The sequence below is a fragment of the Sarcophilus harrisii genome, chromosome 6 (assembly GCF_902635505.1).
Source record: "Sarcophilus harrisii chromosome 6, mSarHar1.11, whole genome shotgun sequence".
NCBI classification, from domain to species: domain Eukaryota; kingdom Metazoa; phylum Chordata; class Mammalia; order Dasyuromorphia; family Dasyuridae; genus Sarcophilus; species Sarcophilus harrisii.
This window is the reverse complement of record NC_045431.1, coordinates 156,070,564-156,092,795: the sequence shown is the minus strand read 5'-3', so window position 1 is coordinate 156,092,795 and position 22,232 is coordinate 156,070,564. Positions and strand designations below refer to the sequence as shown.

The following is a 22,232-nucleotide window of genomic DNA, read 5'->3' as shown; positions in this document are numbered from 1 at the left end:
AATAGTAGCTTTCATTTCTAATTTTCTTTCCCTTTCTTCTTTAGTCTGTTCTTTTCTTCTTTAATTTTCTTATGTTTCTTATTTAAAGAAATAATTGCAATTAAATAAAACTATTTTTGTATTTTTTGTCTTACTTTTTTTTTTTTGAGGGCGGGTTGTTATATTTACTTCTATGACCTTCAAGACTTTTGAGTGGGATGGGACACTTGTTTCTTTTCTTCCTATTAGAATGTTAATACTTCATTGATTGCTCAAACATTTTTAATGCTTGTCTTAACTCTTGCATTTGCATTTCAGAGTTTCTATTGGACTTTAGTCTTTTTCATCAGGATTGCCCTAGTTTAACTGTTCTGCCTAACATCATTATAGTAACAGATTATGGTACTGTTGACTTCACAGAGCAGATATTCTGTTTCTGGCAAAACACACACACACACACACACACACACACACACACACACACACACACGTACTAATCCCTGCACACAAATATCACATTTGATTTAGATCAGTGAAGCTATTGGTATATTGCTTTTCAGTTTGTTTTTAATGTATTAAAAATATAAATCCAAATCTCGTTTTAAAGGTAGGTAAATGACACAGTAAATGGAATGTTGGTTCTGAAATCAAATTCTTCCACATTTATCAGCTATGTGAGTAGCTGCCCACCTCAGTTTTCTCAATTAAAAAATGCAATAATTCCAGGGCTGAGATAATCAAGGTTTAGCACAGTTCCTAGTACATATGAGGTGCTAAATAAATAATTGTCTCCTTCCTTCCTAAAAAAGGCTTTTATTTCAGAAAAGATATATTTTTAAAAATTTTATTGTTATTACTCTGAAATATATTGACAGCTAAAAAAAATCCAATAGCATTCACAAGAAACAGCATTCTGTGTCTGTGGAACTTTTGTGTTACCCTTAGGTGACAGAGCAGATCTAATAGAAATTATACCTGATTCTCAAGTACAAACTTGCCTTGTAATGGAATCTTAGAGATGCTGGGTTGAAACCCTGGCAGAGAACAGGTTGAAAACCTTTGATAGAAATGTTTCCCTTTATGGCCAAGCAAATTCTATTTTTTCTTGTGAATATAATATAGTCCATACGAATAAAAATATAATCTACTTCTTATTAATAGCTCTTAGATTAATTCTGGGTGGTTCTTCTAAAGAATTTGTCTGGAATTTGACATTGATTCAGAGAGAATAAAAGACCCAAATGTTCGAAAATAATGTCAAAGAGCTTAAATCAATAATGCTGGTATAATTCACTTTGAAGAAAAAAAAGTTAAATTGGTGAAATTTAAAATTAGCAAATAAAAACCCAAACAAATATATGTGCACACATACATATACACATGTGCATATAGGCATATGTACACACAGATATATGTCTCCTATACACAGTGAGTATATGTGATGCTCCTATCATACATATATACCCCTTCATAGCATATCCACACATATACATGTGTGTTTATATGTATATACATATTTATATATAGATAATATTTTTCCATCTTACCTATGATGCACAGTAAGTACTTAATAATTGCTTGACCTTCTAACCTGTGGAGTGGATAAATATGAGTAGAAAAGAGGGCAGAATTTGGAATTAGAGGTACTGGATTCCAATCCTAGGTTTTTTCATTTGCTACCTATACCTTTTTGCATTACACCACCTCTACCTCTTTGGACCTCAGTGTCTCTGTTTACAATATGAAGAGGTTGTTGGATTAGAATGCTCCTAAGTTCCTTTCTATCACTAAATCTATGCTCCTATGATCTTAATCATGAGTATATTATAGCATTAGGACTTTAATTAGGTACATAGTGATATTTTACTGAAGTAAATAAAGGGATATTTTGGGAATCTTCTTATCTTTAGGCTAAACAATAAGGAAATTTCATTGGAAGATATTGACCTCTTGTTTTCCCTTATCACCCTGTGATTCTTGGCTGGACAAATCATTATTTACCATGATCCCTGGTTACCTAACAGGGACTTATTAGAAATCCTTGCTGCCTTCCTGCTGACCTCCCCATAGGTAATTGAGTAAATTATGATGATCCATTTACAAGTGTTGTGAATGCTGAGGAAATCAAGTAATTGAGTTGCCTAAGACCCTTCAGGGAACTCAACTATTCTTTCTTTTATCTTCTTAGTTCTCAAAACTCTGTTGTCTTTAATTTTCCTTGAATATTGAGTGTGACATCTGATGAGCCTCATGTCATTCATTCAATATCTCTAGAAACCTTGTAGAAACCTCACTTGCTGTTTTAAACTGTTGAATAATGCTTAGAAAATCAGCAGTTCTTTGAGGGAACATAACTCGTCCCCTCTCTTACCTCATATTCACCCAGACATGTTCTTTCCTGTATAAAGAACCTAAATTGAATTGTTTAATTCAATTTAATTGGCACAATTCAGTGTCCATTTAGTGATACAGACTTATACTTTCCAAATGAGAGCTTGATGAATTCACATTGTCAAAGTTTTGAAGAGCTTCCAACACTGTATTTTATATTAAAAAATTCCTAAATTAAAGAAGAAAAAACAGTTTTGTGTGTCTCCTTTTTCATTCCTGATTTTAGAAGAGGCATTGGGTTTAAAAGGTAAATGGAGAGAAAATAAGAGACTTAGTCTCTCAACTCTGTACAAACTCGTTTTTTTCGAGTGATCATGGAATTTGGTTCAGGTAAGCATTACCCAGTTTTCAGCTATAAAGAGTCATCTAGTCACCTCCTCCCTCTAAGTCAGTATTGCCTTCTCAAGCTGAATCTTGTTTTGTGGGGTGCGGTTGGTTGAAGTAGCTACAGGTTTGGCCCCATTTCCTTTTTTAAAAAAACATGTAATTTAACAGATGTTTTTGTAAATAAATTAATTTGCTTTAGGTAAGAGGGAAGCACCAGAGTAAATTCTGGGTATTTTGATCTACTTCAGTGTTGCTAGGACGCAATGAGGGCCTCTGGGCAGAGTTTTAATTATAGAAATCAAAGGAGACAGCCAGCCCAGAAGGGAATGTGTAGCCACTTACCTGGGTAGGTTGATATACCTCACCTTTATGTTACATAAAAGATCTAAAATATGCATCGTTAAGAAAGATGGATTTCAAGAGAAATAACTGCATTTTAACTCTTCAGCCTTGGGATAAGAAGTACTAACAACTTTAGGAAAGTCCAATTTTTGTCTCTCGTTCTTCATTTTGCAATCTTTTAAATCCCGATATTTCTCATCTTTTCTTATCTGTTGAGTCTGTTTTCAGCTCTCAGCTGTTCTTCTTTTTCATCCATCCTATTATTTTATATAACCTACAGTTTTATAACTTGTTAATATCAAGTTTCTTTCAGCTCTTTTTCTTTCTGACCTGATTTCTCATACCCCCTTTAAACTTTTATCATTCTATGAACACATCCTTGCTATGGTGGTGGTATTCTTTTTGTTCTTCTATGATAAATTTTGTTGGACTTTATCCCTTTCATTTTCATTCCTCATTCTATTTGTATCGTTTTATAGTATAAATCAAAATATTTCAATTAAGGGGATTGGGGAGAGTGCTGGACTTTTACTCAGGAGCTCTTGAGTTTTAATATTGTCTTTAACAAGTAGTAATTCTATAACAACAGACAAATGCCCCCACATTGACTGTCCCTCCTCCCTAAAATTCTTTCCCTCTTCATTTCTGCCCTCTGGCTTCCTTTAAGACTCAACTGAAATGCTAACGTCTGGAGACATCCTTTCCCATCTGTTATCTTCCATTTATTCTAAATTTATCTTATATTAACCTATTTATTCCTTGTTATCTCCTCTATTACAATGCTAGCTCCATGAGGACAGAATTCTTTGTATTCCCTGTCATATCTGGCCATTCAAAAGTCCTGATTGATTGATGGATCAGCAGTCTTTCTGAGCCTTTAACTTTCTAATACTAATAACACTTTCTAAGACTTTTTAAACTTTTAATAGTAGGTCTCAGTCTATATAGGTAAAGGGATTTTTCCTAGGAAATCACAAGTCCAGTATGAGATGAGCAAATGACTAAAATCACTGTTTTTGATATGGAGAGCCAGGAAACATAACTGATATGGTTTGAATGTGAAGATATTAAACCTTTTTTCTTTAGAATCATTAACAAAAAAAATGAAGATTATGGAATCTTACTGAATATTTAAAAGGAGAGGATGGAAGCAAGTGAATAATGGATAGATTAGTTAGAATCTTTAAGAGAGTCAGGAATTTATTAGAGAAGCATTTTCATTCTGTATAGGCTTAGAATCAGTTAAAATTCTGCTTCAGCAATACAATATGTTTTTTTAAAGTTACATTTAATCATGTACTTCCCAGCCAATTTCTGAAAATATAGGATATATGAAGGAGTCATTGCGGTATAATCTTGATTTCCCTAAGAGAGCAGAATTGTGACAGACATTTTGAAAACCTCTACAGTGTTTTGAATTTCTTTGTGTTTTTGTTTTAGTTAGTTATAAATGGATATGCTAGTGTCATCATAGAATCTCTTGGGAAAAGAATATATTTTAGAAATGAAGGTATTATAAAGATGAAAGATAGTAATATATATATATATATTTAATTTACCAAAAAGTTAAAGATAGAAAAACATTTTTATGAAAAGAATCATACAGTCCTATGGACTATATGGAGTCTTGCAGTTTTAAATCCAGTCATTTAAAATACATTTGTACTATAATTAAACATCCATGGACATGCTGGAAGCCATGAAAGTGGTTATGGCAGCTCAAGGGAATGTGGGGACTATGGAAGGAGGGCCCCAGCTGAACTATAGAGAGGTGAATTGAATAAATTGGAATGTCTTTTGTGTAGCTTGATGTCATACATATATATACACATACTCATGCATATGTATGTACATATACACTTGTGAATATACAATGCATATGTACATGTGTGTGCACACATGTATAAACACACATATGTATACATACATATAATATATACTCATACACACATATTCACCATTGCTTTCTGTGATGGCCATCTTTAATTCTTGAGCAGCAGTGGTATTCCAATTCTTACTGTTATGTTGCAATGCCAGGGAAGTGATTGCATTGAAAAGATGGGCCTTGATTTTATGGGAAGCATAGAATCAGTTATATTATCAATAAGGCTAGAACTGTGCCAGAAATGCAAGGACAAAAAAAATGAAAAACATTTTCTGTTCTTTCATGAGCTTATATTTTTTACTTGATTAAATACTTGGACCATTCTGAAAAAATGAAGAAATTTTACATGTTTAGTCTTTCTCGAAGAAATATGTTTCAGAATCTGAGAATAGCCATGTATAATATGACTTTGAAAACTTTTTTTCATTTAAAGAAAATTGTTTTTTAATATTTTGAACGTGTCACGCATCACCAAACATGAACATTACTGTAGACAAAGAGAAAAAAAAGATTGTATATTAAACCATATGTACTGTATATTAAACTAATCTGTTACATGTAGTTTCTTTTCTTTTTTTTTTTTTATCAAGTGCATACAAATTCAGTATGTTAGTTCCAGAATTGTCCTGCTTGTTTCTGTCTCCCTCTGAATTTTCCCCTAGCCTCGACTTTGTGTTTTTTAAGCATTTAATTGAAGATTTAAAAAAGTCATCTTTATTACTACCACTTTTACCTATTCTTCCACAATTCTCCCTTTCTTCCAAAAGTAATCCCATGTAACAAATAAGCGTACATAGGCAAGCATATGGAATCCACACATTAACATCACTATCAAAGGTTTTGGTGTTGAGTTTGGTCATTGTTTTGATAAAAATATTTAAAAGTTTAAAAGTTCTTTTCATTTACAGTGTTGTAGTCACTGTATAACTTGTCCTCTAGATTTTACTCATTTCCTTAAGTATCAATTTATGCAAGTCTTTCTTGAGTTGATTGAATTCATCCATTTTGCATTGTTTTTGTGATGTATTTGTGATGTTAATATTCCATTCCATTTAGTTTTTTAATTATTTTTCAGTTGAAAGGTACTTTTTAAGTTTTCATTTACTTGCAATTAAAAAAAAAAACTGATGCTATACTTTTTCCTCATTCCTTAATCCTTTGGGCATATAAGCCAAATGGATGTGGTTCCAAATTGCTTTCCTAAATGAATGGACTAATTCACAACTCTCACAACAGTATATTTGTATGTCTGTCCTTCCCCAGTCTCTCCAATAATTGTCATTTCCTTTTTTTTTTCGTTGTCTTTGCCAATCTAAAATATATGAGGTGGAATCTCAGAGTTGTTTTAATTTGCTTTTCTCTCATTACTTTTGATTTGGAGTATTTGTTTCTGTGTGGATGTAAGTAGATTTTATTTGTGTGAAAACTTTTTAATTTTATGAAATCAAAATTGTCCATTTTATCTCCTATATTCTTAAGCTTGTTTTGTTGAACTCTTCTATGTAAAAGTTATGTCTTTTTCTAATTCTTTAATTTGTTTATGACATGAACATTTATATCTATATCATGTTTCCGTTTCAACTTCATTGTGTGGTATATGGTATGAGATCTTGGTTTAAATTTAATTTCTGCCAGATTACTTTATATTTCCCCCCTATGACTTTTTGTTGAATGAATCTTTGTCATAGTAATTAGTGTCCTTGGATTTTTGGAGCACTATTTTGCTTTAGTTCAGGATTTTGTATAATTTAACTGTAACACTGATTTGCTTTTCCTATTTTTAACCAATATCAAACTGTTTTTATAATTATTGCTTTGTAGTATAGTTTGATATCTGGAACTGGTATAGTTTTCTTTTTAAATTTTTTTCATTGTTTCCCTTAAAATGTTTACTTTTTAATATTTATCTTTCTCCTCAGGATAATTTTTTCCCCTTGATTGTTGTATAAAATAATTCTTGGCATTTGATTGGTATGGCTTTTAATTTGTCATTTCTTGTAATTATGTCACCCTTTATTTTAGTATGTCGAAATCATGCACAGTTGACATTTATTTGTTTGCCTTTATTTTGGGGTTTTATAATGGTATTCATATAATTCCTATTCATTTTTGGATATATGTTTTATAGTTATATATTTTATATATTTAGTTATGTAGTTATATATTTTATATATTCTATAGCTATTTGAAATTGATTTAAAAAAACTTTTCTTTCTGGGTTTTGTGGATAATGTACAGAAATTGATGACTTTGTGGGTTTAATTTATAATCCTGCTACTTTGTTGAATTATTGTTTCAATTAATTTTAACTGAATTTTCTAAATAAACTATATGCAAAAAGCAATAATTGTGTTTCCTTTTTATTTACAGCCATTTATTCAATTTCTTTTTTTTTTTTTGTCTTATTGCTAGAGAATTGTCAAATAATATTAAAAGGGACCTCTTTACTTTACATTTATTCTTATTGGAAAGGCCTCAGTTTCTTCCTTAAAGGTTATGTTAGATCTTAGATTTATGTGTTTTAGATTCCAGATTAATAAAAGATCCATTTATTCCTTCGCTTCTTTATGTTTTTTAATATAAATAGATATTGAATTTTGTCAAAAGCCTCTTCTCTTTCTTTCTGTTTATATAATAAAGTTATTAAATTTTTTATTAGTCTTCTCTTGTGCTTCTGAATTCCTGATATAAATCTAACCCTTTTTGCCAATATTTTATTCAGTGTTTATTTTGATAGTCATTATTATTTTCGTTTAGGTCTTTTCCTCTCTTTCATCGATGCCTGATTTATATATTAAGATTGTATTTGTTAAAGTAAAAATTTGAGAATTCCTTATTTATGTAAAGTTGGTATTATTTGTTCTTGTTTATTTGATAGAATTCACTGTAAATTCATGTAATCTTGCAGCTTTTTCTTTGGGAGTTTCTTTATGACTTGTTCAATTTCCTTATATAAAATTGGGTAAATTAAAGTCTGTATTTCCTGCGCTCGCTCTCTCTCTCTCTCTCTCTCTCTCCCTCTCTCTCTCTCTCTCTCTCTCTCTCTCTCTCTCTGTGTGTGTGTGTGTGTGTATGTACAAATAGCTATTTATTTCATCTAAATTATCATGGTTTTTTTGGGGGAAAATTTCCTCTTTTCCCCCTCTTTTATGATTTCTACTTTTTTATTTCTGATTTTTTTCTTTTCATAAAAATCAGATTATCTCTTTATTTTATGTATTTAAAAATGTTGCTCACTTCATCGCTTGATTTTTTTTATTACACTATTTGATTTTTTTCAAAATTTCTACTTAAAGGTTGAGCTTTTTTTAATTGATATTTTTCTAGTTATTTTCATTGATCTTTCTCTTTTTTCCTTAATGAAAGTGTTAAGAGATAGAAAAAATTTCCTAAGTATTTCTTTCTCTGTATCCCCAAATTTTTGGTATGTTGTCTTATTTGTTTTCTTTTTCTTTTTAATTATATGTTGTTTCTTTGATTTGGCTTTTGACCCACAAATACTTTTGGATCAAATTATTTAATCTCCATTTTCAGTTTTAATATTTTGTGAAATGTTCATTGACCTTAATTGAATATATTTGATATTTTTGCTTTTTTGTATTAGGTTTTTATGTTTTAACATGTGTACACAGTTTTTGTAAAAGAACAATAAACAACTGAGAAATATGCATATTCTTTTAAATTTCCATTCAACAATCACCAGAATTCTGATATTTAACTTTTCTAAATGTCCGTTTGGATTTTTAACTTTTTTTCTTGTGCTGTGTTGATATGATTATAGCTTTGTTGTCAGTTTCTCCCTTCAATTTGATTAGGTTTTTTTTTTTCCTTTGCATAGATTCACTGTCCATGGTACTTTTAAACAGTACACAGATCTCTTGCTTATCTTTTAAAACTTTGTGTGTATTTTTATTTTTGCCTTGTGTAAAATTAGGTTTGCTGCTCTAAGCATTTAAAAAAATTGTCTTAGATTTAATAAATTCTGTTCCTGTACTCATTTAAACTTTTTTTTTGTGAATCAGCTTTTTTGCTATAAATATTTTCCTGCATATGGGTCCTTTTGAATTTTTTTTTAAATCCCTTTATCATATAGACCATGTAGTAGTTTTGCAAAATGGTTTTATAGCCTTTTTGTTATAATTCCAAATTGTTCTTCAGAATAGTTGAACTAGTTCTTAGCTCTAACAACAGTATATTAGTGTGTTTAACATCCCTTCCAACATTTCCTTTTTTCAGGTTAGCCAATTTTATGGTCATTAAGTGGTACTTCAGAGTTGTTTCAATTAGCATTTCTCTTAGAAATTAGCATTTCTTGATAATTTAGAGCATTTTTATATGACTGTTGATAGGTTTACTTTTTCTTCTGAAAAGTTCTTGTTCGTATCTGTTGGCTATTTATCATTGAGTCATAGGTCCTTTTAAAAACATATACATTTGGTTCAATTCTCTATATATTTGAGGAATGAGACCATTCTCAGAGAAACTTACTGCATCTCCCATCCCAGTTTCTTACTTTTTTTTTCCCTAAAAGCTTTGTCTGCTTTGGGGTTTTTTGTGTGCAAAAACTTGATTTTATGTAATCAAAGACAGTGGAGTTCTAAATAGCCACTTGCCTTTTCTCTTCTTTCAGAAGGTAAACATTTCTTTACCCTTCTGTTCTTTCCATCAGCTCAAATGTATTTATCTTTCTAGGTTTTTCTTGATTCCTTTGTTTACATTTCAGAGTTCCAACTAAGCTCTGGCATTTTCATTAGCAATCTTTGAAAGTCCTTTATTCTATTGGAGTCCTGTGTTTCTTTCTCTATAGGATTATGCTCTGTCTTGCAGAGTTATTTATGGTTGTAAGCCTTTGTTTGCCTTTTAAAAGATTTTCTTTCCTGTATTATATAGTAGTTGCTGCTAAGTTTTATTTTGTTCAGATTGTGACTCCCTGGTATTTGAACTTTTTTTTGGTTGTTTATAGTATTTTTTTTCCTTTGATGTGGAAGCATTGGATTCTGCCTGCCATTTCTTAATGTTTTAAAAAAATTTAAATTAAAAGTTTCTTTTGGAAGGTATATTCTTCCCATTTTTATTTTATCCTCAGGTTCTGATATATTTGACCAGTTTTATTCCAAGCTGTCTTAAAATATGGTATCTACATTTTTTTTTTGGTTTAGACAACTAAGTGCCAGAGTGGTTAGAGTGATGGACTTAAGAGTTCAAATCCAGCTTCAGATACTTACTAGTTGTGTGACACGACAAATAATCAGCTTCAGTTTCTCTAACTGTAAATGGGGATGATGATAATATCTTGTAGGATTGTTGTGAGAATCAAATAAGATAATATGGGTAAAGCATTTTGCAAACCCTGAAGTGCTAGAAAATTCTAGAAAGTGCTAGAAAAACATTGTTTGGTCATAGTTTTTAGAATGATCAGTGTTTTTAAGTTCTCTCTCTTCAATCTGTTTTTGATAAGAGATACTTATATTTTCTTATTTTTTTTTCAATCTTTTGGTTATGTTTTAACACTTCTAAATCTTTTTTGGGCTCACTGAATGCTTTTTTTGCTCCATTCTGTTTTTCACAGAGTTCATCATTTGCATATGATTCCATTCCACCCTCCCCCCCAAAAAAAAAAATTGTTGTTCTCATTCACAGGTCCATAAACAATGCATCAAAGTTCCCATTTTTTCCTACAGCTCCCTCAACATTTATCATTTTCCTTTTTTAAATCATCTTTGCTATTCTGAAGGTTTCAAGTAGAACCTCAGAATTACTCTAATTTGTATTTCTCTAGTAGTGATTTGAAGCATATTTTCATATACAGAACTTTGATTTCTTCTCTTGAAAATGATTTATTCTTATCCTTAACCCATTTTCACTTGGAGAATGCCTTTTTTCTTATAAATTCCAATCAGTTTCTGATATATTGTGCAAATTAAACCTACCCTTTTAATTTTTCTTCCATTTTTTCTTAAGCATTCTTTGTTCACTTTTACCTTTTACTTATTTCTTCTAGTATTTTTGTATCCCTCATGACCTATCCATCCCTTCCCTTCCCCTATCTCCTACTCTAGCATTTGTGGAGTTATATATTTCTTCTGGCTTGACTTTGGGTGTCTCTTAACCCATATGATTTCTTAATGGCATTTTATATTTTCTTCTTGTCTTTAGCCATAATTCCTAGTTTGAGACTTTGTGCTAGTGCTGGGCTTTGTTTTCTTCAGTATTCTTAGATGAAGTGTTTAGTTATAGTGTGCTGGCAGGCATCCTGTCTGCTGGCTGGTTTCAGACCTGCTCACCTGAACTCCCATTGATTTCCCAGATGAGAAACTTCATTTTTAGATCTTTGCAAGAGTATATTTTGGAGATACCATGACCATTTTAACTATATATATATATATATATATATATATATATATATATATAACTATATTGTTGTATTACTTTCTGGATCTGTTAAAATGGTCATCAATATAAATAGTTTTATATATATAACTATATTGTTATATAAATATAGACATATAACTATATCATCATTTTAATTATAAATCCTTTTTTTTTACATTTTTACTCTATATGTAACCCATGTTCTACAGATACTCACTTTGCAATGTATTTTAATTTCTCTGGAAGAATGAATTGGAGAGGGAAGGAGAACAATTGGGTGACTGTTCAAGTAGACAAAGTGAAAGTGAAGAGGACCTTGGCTTTTGGCTATATGATTAAACTGAAGGAGATAAGATAAGAGAAAAAATATGGAGGCAAAATCAGTAAGATTTGCTATCCAATTGTTGAAGTAGGAGAGACAGAGGTGCTTTGAGAAAGAGGCTGATTTAAGTTATTTCACTTCAGAAGAGTAAAAGCTATTTATTTATTTTTTATTTCTCTGTCCTTGTTAATCACCAACTCTTGCTTTGTGTTTCTCCAGCTTGTCATGATTCCTGTTTGGCATGCCAAGGGAAGAGCCCAGACAATTGCACATCCTGTAAATCATCTCAGGTGCTCTTTGATGGTCGATGCTTTCCCCACTGCCCACATGGATCTTTCAACCAGAAGGGTAACTGCTCCAGTAAGTATTGCTCTGAATTCTTCACATTCTTTTATTTGTATGACGTGACATTTTTCTATTCCATTCACTTGCTATCTTTTTTTCCATTATGACTCAGTTAATGGGTACCTCCTTTTGCTTCTAGTTCTTTGATACTCAAAAATGATGCTGTGAATATTTTGGTCTGTGCTTTATATCTTTAACTTTTTTGCCTGGTAGTAGGATGGATGGGTGAAAGGATATGAAAGTTTATTTACTTTGGAAACACGCTCTCTAATGCCCCCTTTCCTTATCTTGCAAAGAGTTCAGCAAATGTTTTGACAGGATGAAAATTTGTACACATGCAGACATTCAATCTAACATGCATTGATTATACATTTACTATACATAAGGTACTCTGCAAGAATATTGTGCTATAAAGAGAACAGGGAAATATACCTTGCTTTTATAATGACTATATATGCAAAAGACTGGAGGGAGAAGATCCAATATGTCCGACAAGTATTATGGTTGTGGTCCTTCATTCTTGAAAAGGAGCAAAATGGCATTGCTATCTTGGGGGCAAAGTGCCGTATGTCTGACTGTGTCTGACTAGATCAGTACAAGGTCAGAAGATTCAACTTCTGAGTGAGCACAAATAGTCCATATGTATTCAAATTAGGCATTGGAAAGGGAATGAACAGTATTAGCTGGAGGGCCCTGCAAAAGCATCAAATGAGAGGGAGCCCCTGAAGACAATCTTGAAGGAAACAGGGTCTAGAAATTGGACTGAGGGAGAGAGCACATTTTAAGCCTAAGGAATGGGTAAATTCAAGGAGATAGGAATTTTAATACTAGTTTTAGGGAAAAGCTAACTCTAGTTTGCTGGAGCATATAATATTTGAAGAAGAGTAATGACAAATATGATTGGAAAGATGGGAGGCAGATTTTGGAGCACCTTAAATGTAAGGCTTTGAAACAATAGATAACCATTGAATATTTTTGAGTTTCATAGAAAGCTGTGTTCTAAGAAGTTAATTTTATTGGTTGAGTGATGCTTGAATTAGAGAACAGGCTCAAGGCAGGGAGAACAATTAAGATAGTTTTTACAAAAGTTCAGCTGGGAGGTGATAAAGGCCAGAACTATGATCCTGCTTGTGTAAATAAAGACAGGGACTAATTCACATAATGCAAACCTAATTGATTATATTGATGTTTGGTGTTGTTTATAGCAAATCTTTTAAAATGGAAAAGGAGATTAGAGTCATTGAACTTTGGGGACTTAAGGGAAATATGGAGTGAAGAGGAGGAGAGAAAATGAAGGAATGTTCTAAGAATGGGAAGGTGGGGAGTTTGACAAAATTAAGGATTTAGGGGAAGGGATTCTTTATTTTTTATGTTTATCCATCCTTTTTCAGAATAATGCTTTTAAATGTATAAAATAAAATACATAGATTTTAAAGGAAACCAGTTATATTGAAATAATTATTAAGATAACCGAAAAAGACAAGTTCATATGTCCCATGTTAAGAACCTTTGGTTTAGAGAAAAATATGTGTTCTTGCTTGTTAGTTGACAAAGAAAAAGGAAAGAAAGTTGGATGTGGCTTTTCTAGGTGTTAATCCCTCATGAGATGAGAGACCTATAAGAAAGAATGAAATATTAAATTGATTAATAATAGAGAAAAAGCTCAATATGAAAAATAAGAAGAAAAAGGATTCCAGTGGGTCAAGGAGTAACTACTGTGTGTTGAGAGGTTGGAAGATAGAAGAAGGTTACTCTGTGAACAAAGGGAAAAAATAGAAATGGTGAACACTTGTAGCTAAGAAACAAAAATGAAGCTGTTTTTGAAGAAAATAGAGCCATGTGCTCTGAAGGGAAGCAGCTCCTTGCTGTCTGAGGAATGAGGTATATTGATAGGTTCTCTCAGATGAGCAATCACCCAGGAAGGGTCAGAGGCAGTAGAGGTTCATAGCAGTGATTGTTAATTCCTACTGAGGGTAAGTAAGGTAAATTATTTCTTCTGTTACCCACTGAACCTACCAAGGCTTGTCAAACTAGATGATTAATACTTACTTTTGGTGATTCATGTGAGCCCGAATGTTATTGCCAGAAGGAACCTAGAAAGCATTACTAAAAGTTGTGAAATCCTGGGCAAGAAACTCAAGACCTTAAGGCAAAGGTGTGTAGGAGTTAGTTCCAATTGGCTTTCAAGATCCACTTGTTAATTTTTCAGTGTGTGAGCATTTACACCTTGGATACCAAGAACCCCTGTAAAATAACTTAATTTGTTTTAGATTTAAGGAAGCGATGGAGAAAATGATAATAATGCAGATTATACTTTTTAAAACTGTGCCCTGCATAAATGTAAATTTTCCCTCCTAGAAAGCTGCTTATTAAGCATTTACCAACATATTGCAGCCTGAGGGACACAAGGTAGCATCTTAATTTTTGCTGCCTAACAAAGACAAGGGTTTTAGAAGAGAAAGATCAATTTGGAAGATGAACAAGGTGGTTAAGAAGATGGAGATGGATTTCTGATCCATGTTTAACATATAGGAATTAAAGGCTCTTAGCCTTAGACAGGATACATCTTACAAGGACTGGTAATTACCTAGAATCCTACAAAAATAATCCAAAGGTCTTTAAATCGAAAAGGAAGGGAGAAAGATATAATTGCTAGTGGATAATAACCATACTCTGGAGAGAATGAGTAGCTACACTGTAGGAAAATGAAATATAGAGAGATAACATGATAGTGAAAAACATGTGAAACTTACATTCAAGAAGACATAATTTCAAATCCTGACAGCCTCCAACTGTGTGATCTTGGACAAGTCATATAACCTTTGTGTCTCAACTTCCTTACATATAAGTAAGAAGATTGGCTTCTAACTTTAAATTTCAGATGCTGTAATCTTGTACCAGTAAAGATAACCTGAAACTCACAAGAAACAAGATCAAATATTCTTTAAATCTGATTTTAAGTAATAAGACCTGTGACTTTGACTCTCCTCACACAGATGCACAAAACAGAATGGGACAGAGAGCCAAAAAAATGCTTGCTTAATTAAAATAATAATAAAATGATAAAAAAACAACATAGTACAGTTAGCAAACAAGATGAACTAGACAGTCTAACACAAGTAGGCAAATATATCCTATTAGGTATCACTGAGACTCATGACAGAAATATGATTTTGGAAGGGTATAATTTATTCACAGGAAGCAGGATAACATTACATATGAAGAATACATGTCCACGTGAGAAAATCCAAGAACTGGAGGGGGAAAATATATTAGAGAGTCATTGGGTAAAGACCAGTAAACAAAAGATTTTTGTTATTGTCATAAAAGCATATTCTAGACTGTCTGGGGAAAAAAAGAAATTGATAAGAATTATGAGAAATAGATCTCAAACCTGAAATAGTGACATCATATATGATGGAATTAGGCTTCAGGTATCCAGACATCTGCTGATTTCACAAAAGGAGAGCAGATAAAATTGAAGTTGCCTTAATGATTATTTCATCCTTCGAAAAGTAGAAGCAACATGAAGCAATTATTTTTCTGAGGTTGATTTTTGTTGAGCTGGAAACATTGACTGCTGGAGTAGAAATGATGGGGATCTTGTAGGAGAATGACTGCCTTGTTTTTGAATTTTTGTTAGAAGAGGAAAAAACTAAGGAGTCTGATCCTTCCCCCGTTTTTGGGTGAGCTCATTTCCAGGAATACAGAGGAAGAATCCCATGATCTAAGTTCCTGTAGAAGTTAGGTTAAAAAAAAAAGGATAGGAACTCCAAGAATGAAATTCTGAGGATGCAAGAACAACATTTATTTTCCTCCAACAAGGAAGAAAAGGGAAGTATTGTCTAAAGAGAATGGTATAGTTGTTGTTCATCCTTTGTTCTAAAAGAGGACCAATGATGTCATGAGAGTGATGTGAATTGGCTTATGCATAAATTGGATTTAAATCAAACCGAGCTGCACAAAGTCCTCAGCCTCATTCATGGTTTATGACTGATATGGAACAGAATACTTAGCCATCTAATTGGATTTTAAAGGACATATACATAAAATAGAAATAATAGGATGAATAGAAAAGCATGGAATAGCCCTTTAAGAATAGATCCTCCATGAATTCTTCCTTCCCTATAGCTGAAAGTGATCTCTTCCTCCTGAAGATTCTTTGCTTAAGTATCATTTTTGCCCTTGTCACACTTTTTCTGATGTCATGGTCTTTTATGTCCATGTCTTCCCTTTTCCTCTTTCCCCAAGCTCCACTGAATTGTAAGCAATTTGATTTATCCTGGTGCCCACTTAAAAGAATACTGTCAATAATGCTGATGGGTCAAACTTGGCAAGGAAAACTTAGAGAGGAATATCTAAAAAATCATTATTAAGAAAAAGAGGAGGATCCGAAAAAGGACAAGATTGTTAAGGATCTATGGAATATTAATGGCAGATAGAGAGGACAGACTTCTGCCATTTTTAATCTTTCTTCTGCTTTTGATTTATTATGTTTTAAGGAGAATGATCCTTGCATTAGAAGGAGCAAATCAAATAGGGAATAAATACCCATGAAATGCAAGGAGATACATAGTAAGTGAACATCTATAGTAGCTGCCCTTGATGAGTCTGAGACATCTAGCCTATGGGTAGTAAGAGAACTGCCAAATGGGTTTGCTTTAGAACAGAGGGTGTTCTACTCCAATAAAAATGAAGCTCATTAAACTATACTCAAGGATCTCTGTGGTCCCATAGTGACTTAGAAAATAACACATGCTTAAACATTAAAATTTTTAAAATTATATCTTTTTATTTTCAGAATACATGCAAAAATAGTTTTCAACATTCACCCTTGCAAAACCTTGCATTCCAAATTTTTTTTCCCTTCCTTCCGCTCACATCCCCCCTCCCCAGATAGCAAGTAATCCAATATAGGTTAAACATATGCAATTCTTCTAAACATATGTCCACATTTATCATGCCGCACAAGAAAAATCAGATCAAAATAGAAAAAAAGCAATGCTTAAACATTTTTTAAAAAAATTAATATACCAACACACTAAATTCTGGTAGGAATTACATTTTATTCTGGCTCAGGCTGTGTTCAGGAGTATTTGTGGGCCATAGGTTTCTTACCTTTGCTTTAGCAGATTATAAAGAATGCTCAAAGTACCACCAGTAAAGGAATAAGTATTTATATGGTGGTACCATATGTCACTTTACTAAATATTTTACAAATGTTATCATAACAGCTCTGGGAGGTAGGTTCCATTATCACCCCCAATTTACATATGGTAAAATTGGAGCAGATCTAAATTAAGTGGTTAAAGGTCACAGACTGTATTTGAACTCAGGACTTGTTAACACTTGCTAGCCATAGTGCTACCTAGTTGTTTCAGTCAAGTCACAGAATGGGAGAAAGATCAAATGTCCAATTTAAAAAGAAGTAAGAGAATAGAAAATTTAAAAACAGTTTTGTTGGGCTTGAGGGATTTCCAGAAAAATTTCAGAGGCTATTTGGGGATGGTAGATTATACCAGAAGGTATAGAGGCTAGTGTATTACATATGCCTGATATATATATATATGGAATTTGGTATATTACATATGTCTGAAGGTATTAGAGACAGGTAAATTATATGTACTAGAAGGTACTGAGGGCTATCATATCACATATGGCAGAAGGTATTGGGGACTGATATATATACACCAGAAGATATTGGAGGCTGGTACATATGTCTGAAGTTATTAGAGACTGGTATATTATATATACTAGCAGGTATTGAAGGCTGGTATATCACATATAGCACAAGGTATTGGGATATGATACACATCCCTTTCTCCATACTGCTTCATACCAACACATCCATACCAGAAGGTATTGGGGAATGGGACATTATATCAGAAGGTTAAATGAATGGTTAAAAATAACTAGAAAAAGGAGACAGAGGTGACTAGAAAGAAGTAGTCTGGCTTTATGAATGACTGGCCATGTCGGATTAACCTTACTTCCTTTTGTGATACTATTTCATTGTAGATAGGGTAGAAACAGGTAGACCTGAGAAATGTATGATAAAATCTACCTAGATTTTTAGGAAGGACTTGGAAAGGCTTTCAATTTAGTTTAGATGCTTTTTAAAATTTTCATTTTATTTTGTTTTCGAGGTCATATTATCTCCCCCTTAAGAAAGCAAAAAACCTAAATCCTGTTACAAACATTAATATACATTTTAAAAAATGCTTGTTATGTGTCAAGCTGTGCTAAGAACTGGGGATACAAGGAAAAAGTATCCCTATTCTTAAGGGGCTTACTTATCAGTGCTGTGGAAAAGAGAGAAATATGTGAATTAGATATGATGAGAAAATGATTTTAGAATTAGGGAGCTATGATGACTTTGGTATTAGTCTAGGATGAGGTGCTCCAGGAGTCTCTGCATAGCCCTGTGCTCTTTGACACTGTGGTAGAATCAGAAGCCCATTCTGGTCAAGGCGTCAGGTTGCTCAGTGTCTTTTATTAGACAGCTGGGTGGTTGGAAGACAATTTTCCAACCCTATCCACATTGGTTTCAGCATCCCAGGTTTTTTATATTCTGGTCCAAATAGATAAGAAGTATAAGCTGTTTGCAAGTCATGACTTCCTGAGCACAAAAATGGGAGCATCTTGTGGTTGCTGAGGCAGGAAGAACCAGAAATAGGAACAGCTCATGCAGGGTGGTTGGAAGGCATCTTCTTACTAGGGAGTCATTGAGGTTAAACCTGGTTCTAGAGAGTCTTAAATTGATGACTAGGATATCTTCAGAGGATGCAAAGCTAACACTTTGGAATATGGGATAAATATATACCAGAGATCTTAATTAGTTGGAGCATTGAATAAGATGAAATACAATAAATGTAAATGGGAAGCCTTATTCTTGGGTTAAAATGCAAGATCAGGTGGGCGATTGTTAATTTGAAGAGGACCTGGTAGTTTTAGTGAACCACAAGTTCATTATGAGACTTAAAACTAACATGACCGTTGGAGGCATTAGGAGTCCCAATGAACTAAGCAGGGGAAGTCTGACTATACTTTTTTGTGCTTAGACTAGATTTGAACCATTGCATTCAGTTCCTGTGATCACATTTCAGGAAAGATGCTCAAGAGCTATAAAGTTCCAGAAGCAGGTGACTAACATGGTGAAGGGTTTTGAGTTCATGTCCCATGAGGACTGGTTGAAGGAATTGGGAATGTTTCTTTCAAATAAGAGATGACTTAGGGATGACAGGATCATTTGTCTTCAAATTCTAGAATAATTTTCACAAAGAGATAACACTCAAATTTGTTGTCTCCAGAGTATAGAACTAGGCAGAATTTTCAGAGGCAATTATAGGTTTGATGTTAGATACATAAGAGCTATCCAAAGGATAGCTTGGGAGATACTGTACTTTACCTTATTGGAGGGTTTTCAAGTGAAAACTGAGTGATGACTTATTGGGTGCGTTCTGGCAGAGGGACAGGGTAATTCTTGTTCAGGCATGGTTTAAAATAAGGAGTGAGCAGGAGCCAGTTTGTACCAGCTCATGAGAGTTGATTGTTAAATTTTCATTGTGAGTATTTACAATGTCATCCAAAATATCCTCAGAAATCAGCAAATGCCACAAATTAGGTCTTTGTTTTGTTGATTGTTTAGATATAAGAAAGCGATCTGGAAAATGTTATAAAGTAATATATACTATATTATATTATAACATAACATAGTATATGATGTGATATACTAAACATAATGTTATATGATATATGATATTGTGTGATATAATATAACATAACATAACATGTAATCTACTTAGAAGTATGTCCTGCTAAATTTCCTCTGGCATCCCCCTCTAATATCTGGAGTGCTGATAGTAAAATATTTAGTAGTAGACCCTGGTAAGAATAGATAATCTCTTTCACTTTTGAGATTCTGCAAATTATATAGCAATATTTGATCTGGTGGTGAAAATTTGATCTTTTGTGTCTTAGCAGTTTACATATCTTGGTTTTTAAATTTTATTTACAAATCTGTGTTCCTCAAAACCCTAGAATTCCATGTGATGTGAATGAGTATTGTAAAAAAATATTGATGCTAATGACATTTTCCTACTCTTATAAGATTATGAAAGTATTATATACAGCAAAGCATCCAAAGGGAAATAACCTTACTTTCTTCCTTTTTGCTCCCGTCTCTCCCTAACTCTCATTTTCCATTTAATATATATGTTATATGCTCCCAGGCTTTTTAGACCAGCATTTGTAGTTTCCACCAATATATTTCATGCCCCAAAGTGATCCTGATCCACAGTGATTTGTGAAATCTTGTTTTATCCTATTAAATATAATCTGAGTATTATTTCCCTCCAGAACTTTTTCTTACAAAACATTTTTAACCAAAGCTTTTAAAAAGATATTTATTCTCCAGGTGGATTATTTCATCTTTATATAGGCTTAGCAGGGGAAAAATATAACCCCTCTGTTTCTAAATTTTTATATATGTTCAAAACTATCAGTCTTTGGTTATTTCCCCCCCAAAATTTGTTTGCTTTCTTTCTATTGTAATTAAATTTTGTTTGAAACCGAAATCAGGATGCTTCTAGCACAAGTTTTTGTGTTATCCATCTTCTCCCCACCCAAACGCATCCTGGCAGATGGTACCATGGATCACTTCTGAGATCCTTGGTAAAGGGGAGGAAACAGATTGTAAAGTTCATCTTGGGAAGAATGGTATCTGGTAGATTAGCCACTTCCAAGTTCCATTCTCAGGAATGCAGAGTGAGTGATGGTTGTTACTGTTGCTAGCTTTTTAATCAGTGTTCCATTTGGTTTTCTTGCCTTGCTGTACTTCTCTTGGCTCCTTGCCCAGAGGAGAAGCAATTGAGTTTACCTGAAATCACTGCTTTTGCTTTCCACAAGCTTCCTGCCAGCCAAAGGACCCATTCTACTCAGAGTCTCATTCCTTCCTTCCACCTCCCCCTCAGTGTCAGACTTACTTAGACCTCCCCTGCCCTTGGCTAAGAGATCCTCCCATTTTCTCCCTGAGATCAGTACCTGCTGTCTGCCTTGGCAGCAGGAGGTACTCCTGCAGATGCATTCTCCTTTTAGGCACTGCTGCCCCCCTTTTGTTATTGCTCACACCCTAAGGTGAATTTTCTTAAAAAAATACAAAATGTCTCATCAGCTTGGTGTGTGTCAAGTGAAGGGAAAGATAAACGATCTCATACATTTTGCTGGAGGAATTGAATTTCAGATTCAGGTACCAATGTGGGGTGGTAGGTGGGAGAAGTTTTTTTTCTGTTCTGCTTTATGTGAGTTGGTTTGTGAGTCTCAGAAAGTTTCTGTCAGAGCTAGGACAAGGTATTTGTGCTTCTTAAATATAAGGATATAATGACTCTGTTGTACCTTCAGACCTTCAGATTTGGAGTAAATACAATCAGAAATATAACTTAAGAATTCATCTAGCATACTATAGTACATCTAGTACCACAAACTTTGGTAGGAGCTAATAGAATCAACAGAGAAATTATGAAACCAATACAGAATGGTAAAGTAAATAACAGAGAAAATTGAGTAATAATAACACTTTTACACATAGATGCTCCCGATTCACAAAGGGAGAGTCTCTAACATACAATCCAGATAAATCTTATTTGGAATATTTGGGGATGGATCCATCTTCTGGATCCTACTTCTGGGTTTCTCTTCTTAGTTCTCTTGGTATATAGTCCTAGAGTCCACTGCCCCCATACTCTGCCTTCTTAACCATCTTCTAACAAAGCAGCATCTGGGCCAAGAAGGTGGATTTCTAGATATTGTACAATATATCAAGTTTATATTGTGTCAATATTGTATATTGTGTGTATATATATATATATACGTATATATACACACAATTGATATATTGTATATATCAAGTATATATTTATATATTGTGTCTCAGGAAATATGTGGAATTGCCAATCCAATCAGTACAGCTTGAAACTGAAAAGGATGAGGAAGACTGCCTGTGTTTATCCCCTAAAATTATATACTATAGAGACTGGGCTGAGTGAAGGAAAATGATAGTTGAGATACCAGAAATCCACAGGAAATAAGAATAGAGGTAGTAATAAGAGCAACAACAATGGCTAATATTTATATGACACTTTAAGGTTCAAAGAGTATTTTACATATGTTTTGTTATACATATTTTTACGTACATTTAGTCACATATATATTATATCTATTTGGTCATATCTATTTTACATACATTTGATCATATATGTACTAATTTTACAT

General features: G+C 33.0%; 1 protein-coding gene across 1 annotated transcript in view; it reads left to right on the top strand.

The window, feature by feature from the left end:
- Positions 1-22,232, top strand: part of FRAS1 (Fraser extracellular matrix complex subunit 1) — a 483,962-nt gene that overhangs the window by 233,987 nt on the left and 227,743 nt on the right. Inside the window, exon 18 of the mRNA XM_012552056.2 lies at positions 11,838-11,978. Coding sequence (XP_012407510.1) covers positions 11,838-11,978 — 141 coding nt within the window. The remainder of the gene's footprint in view (positions 1-11,837; positions 11,979-22,232) is intronic.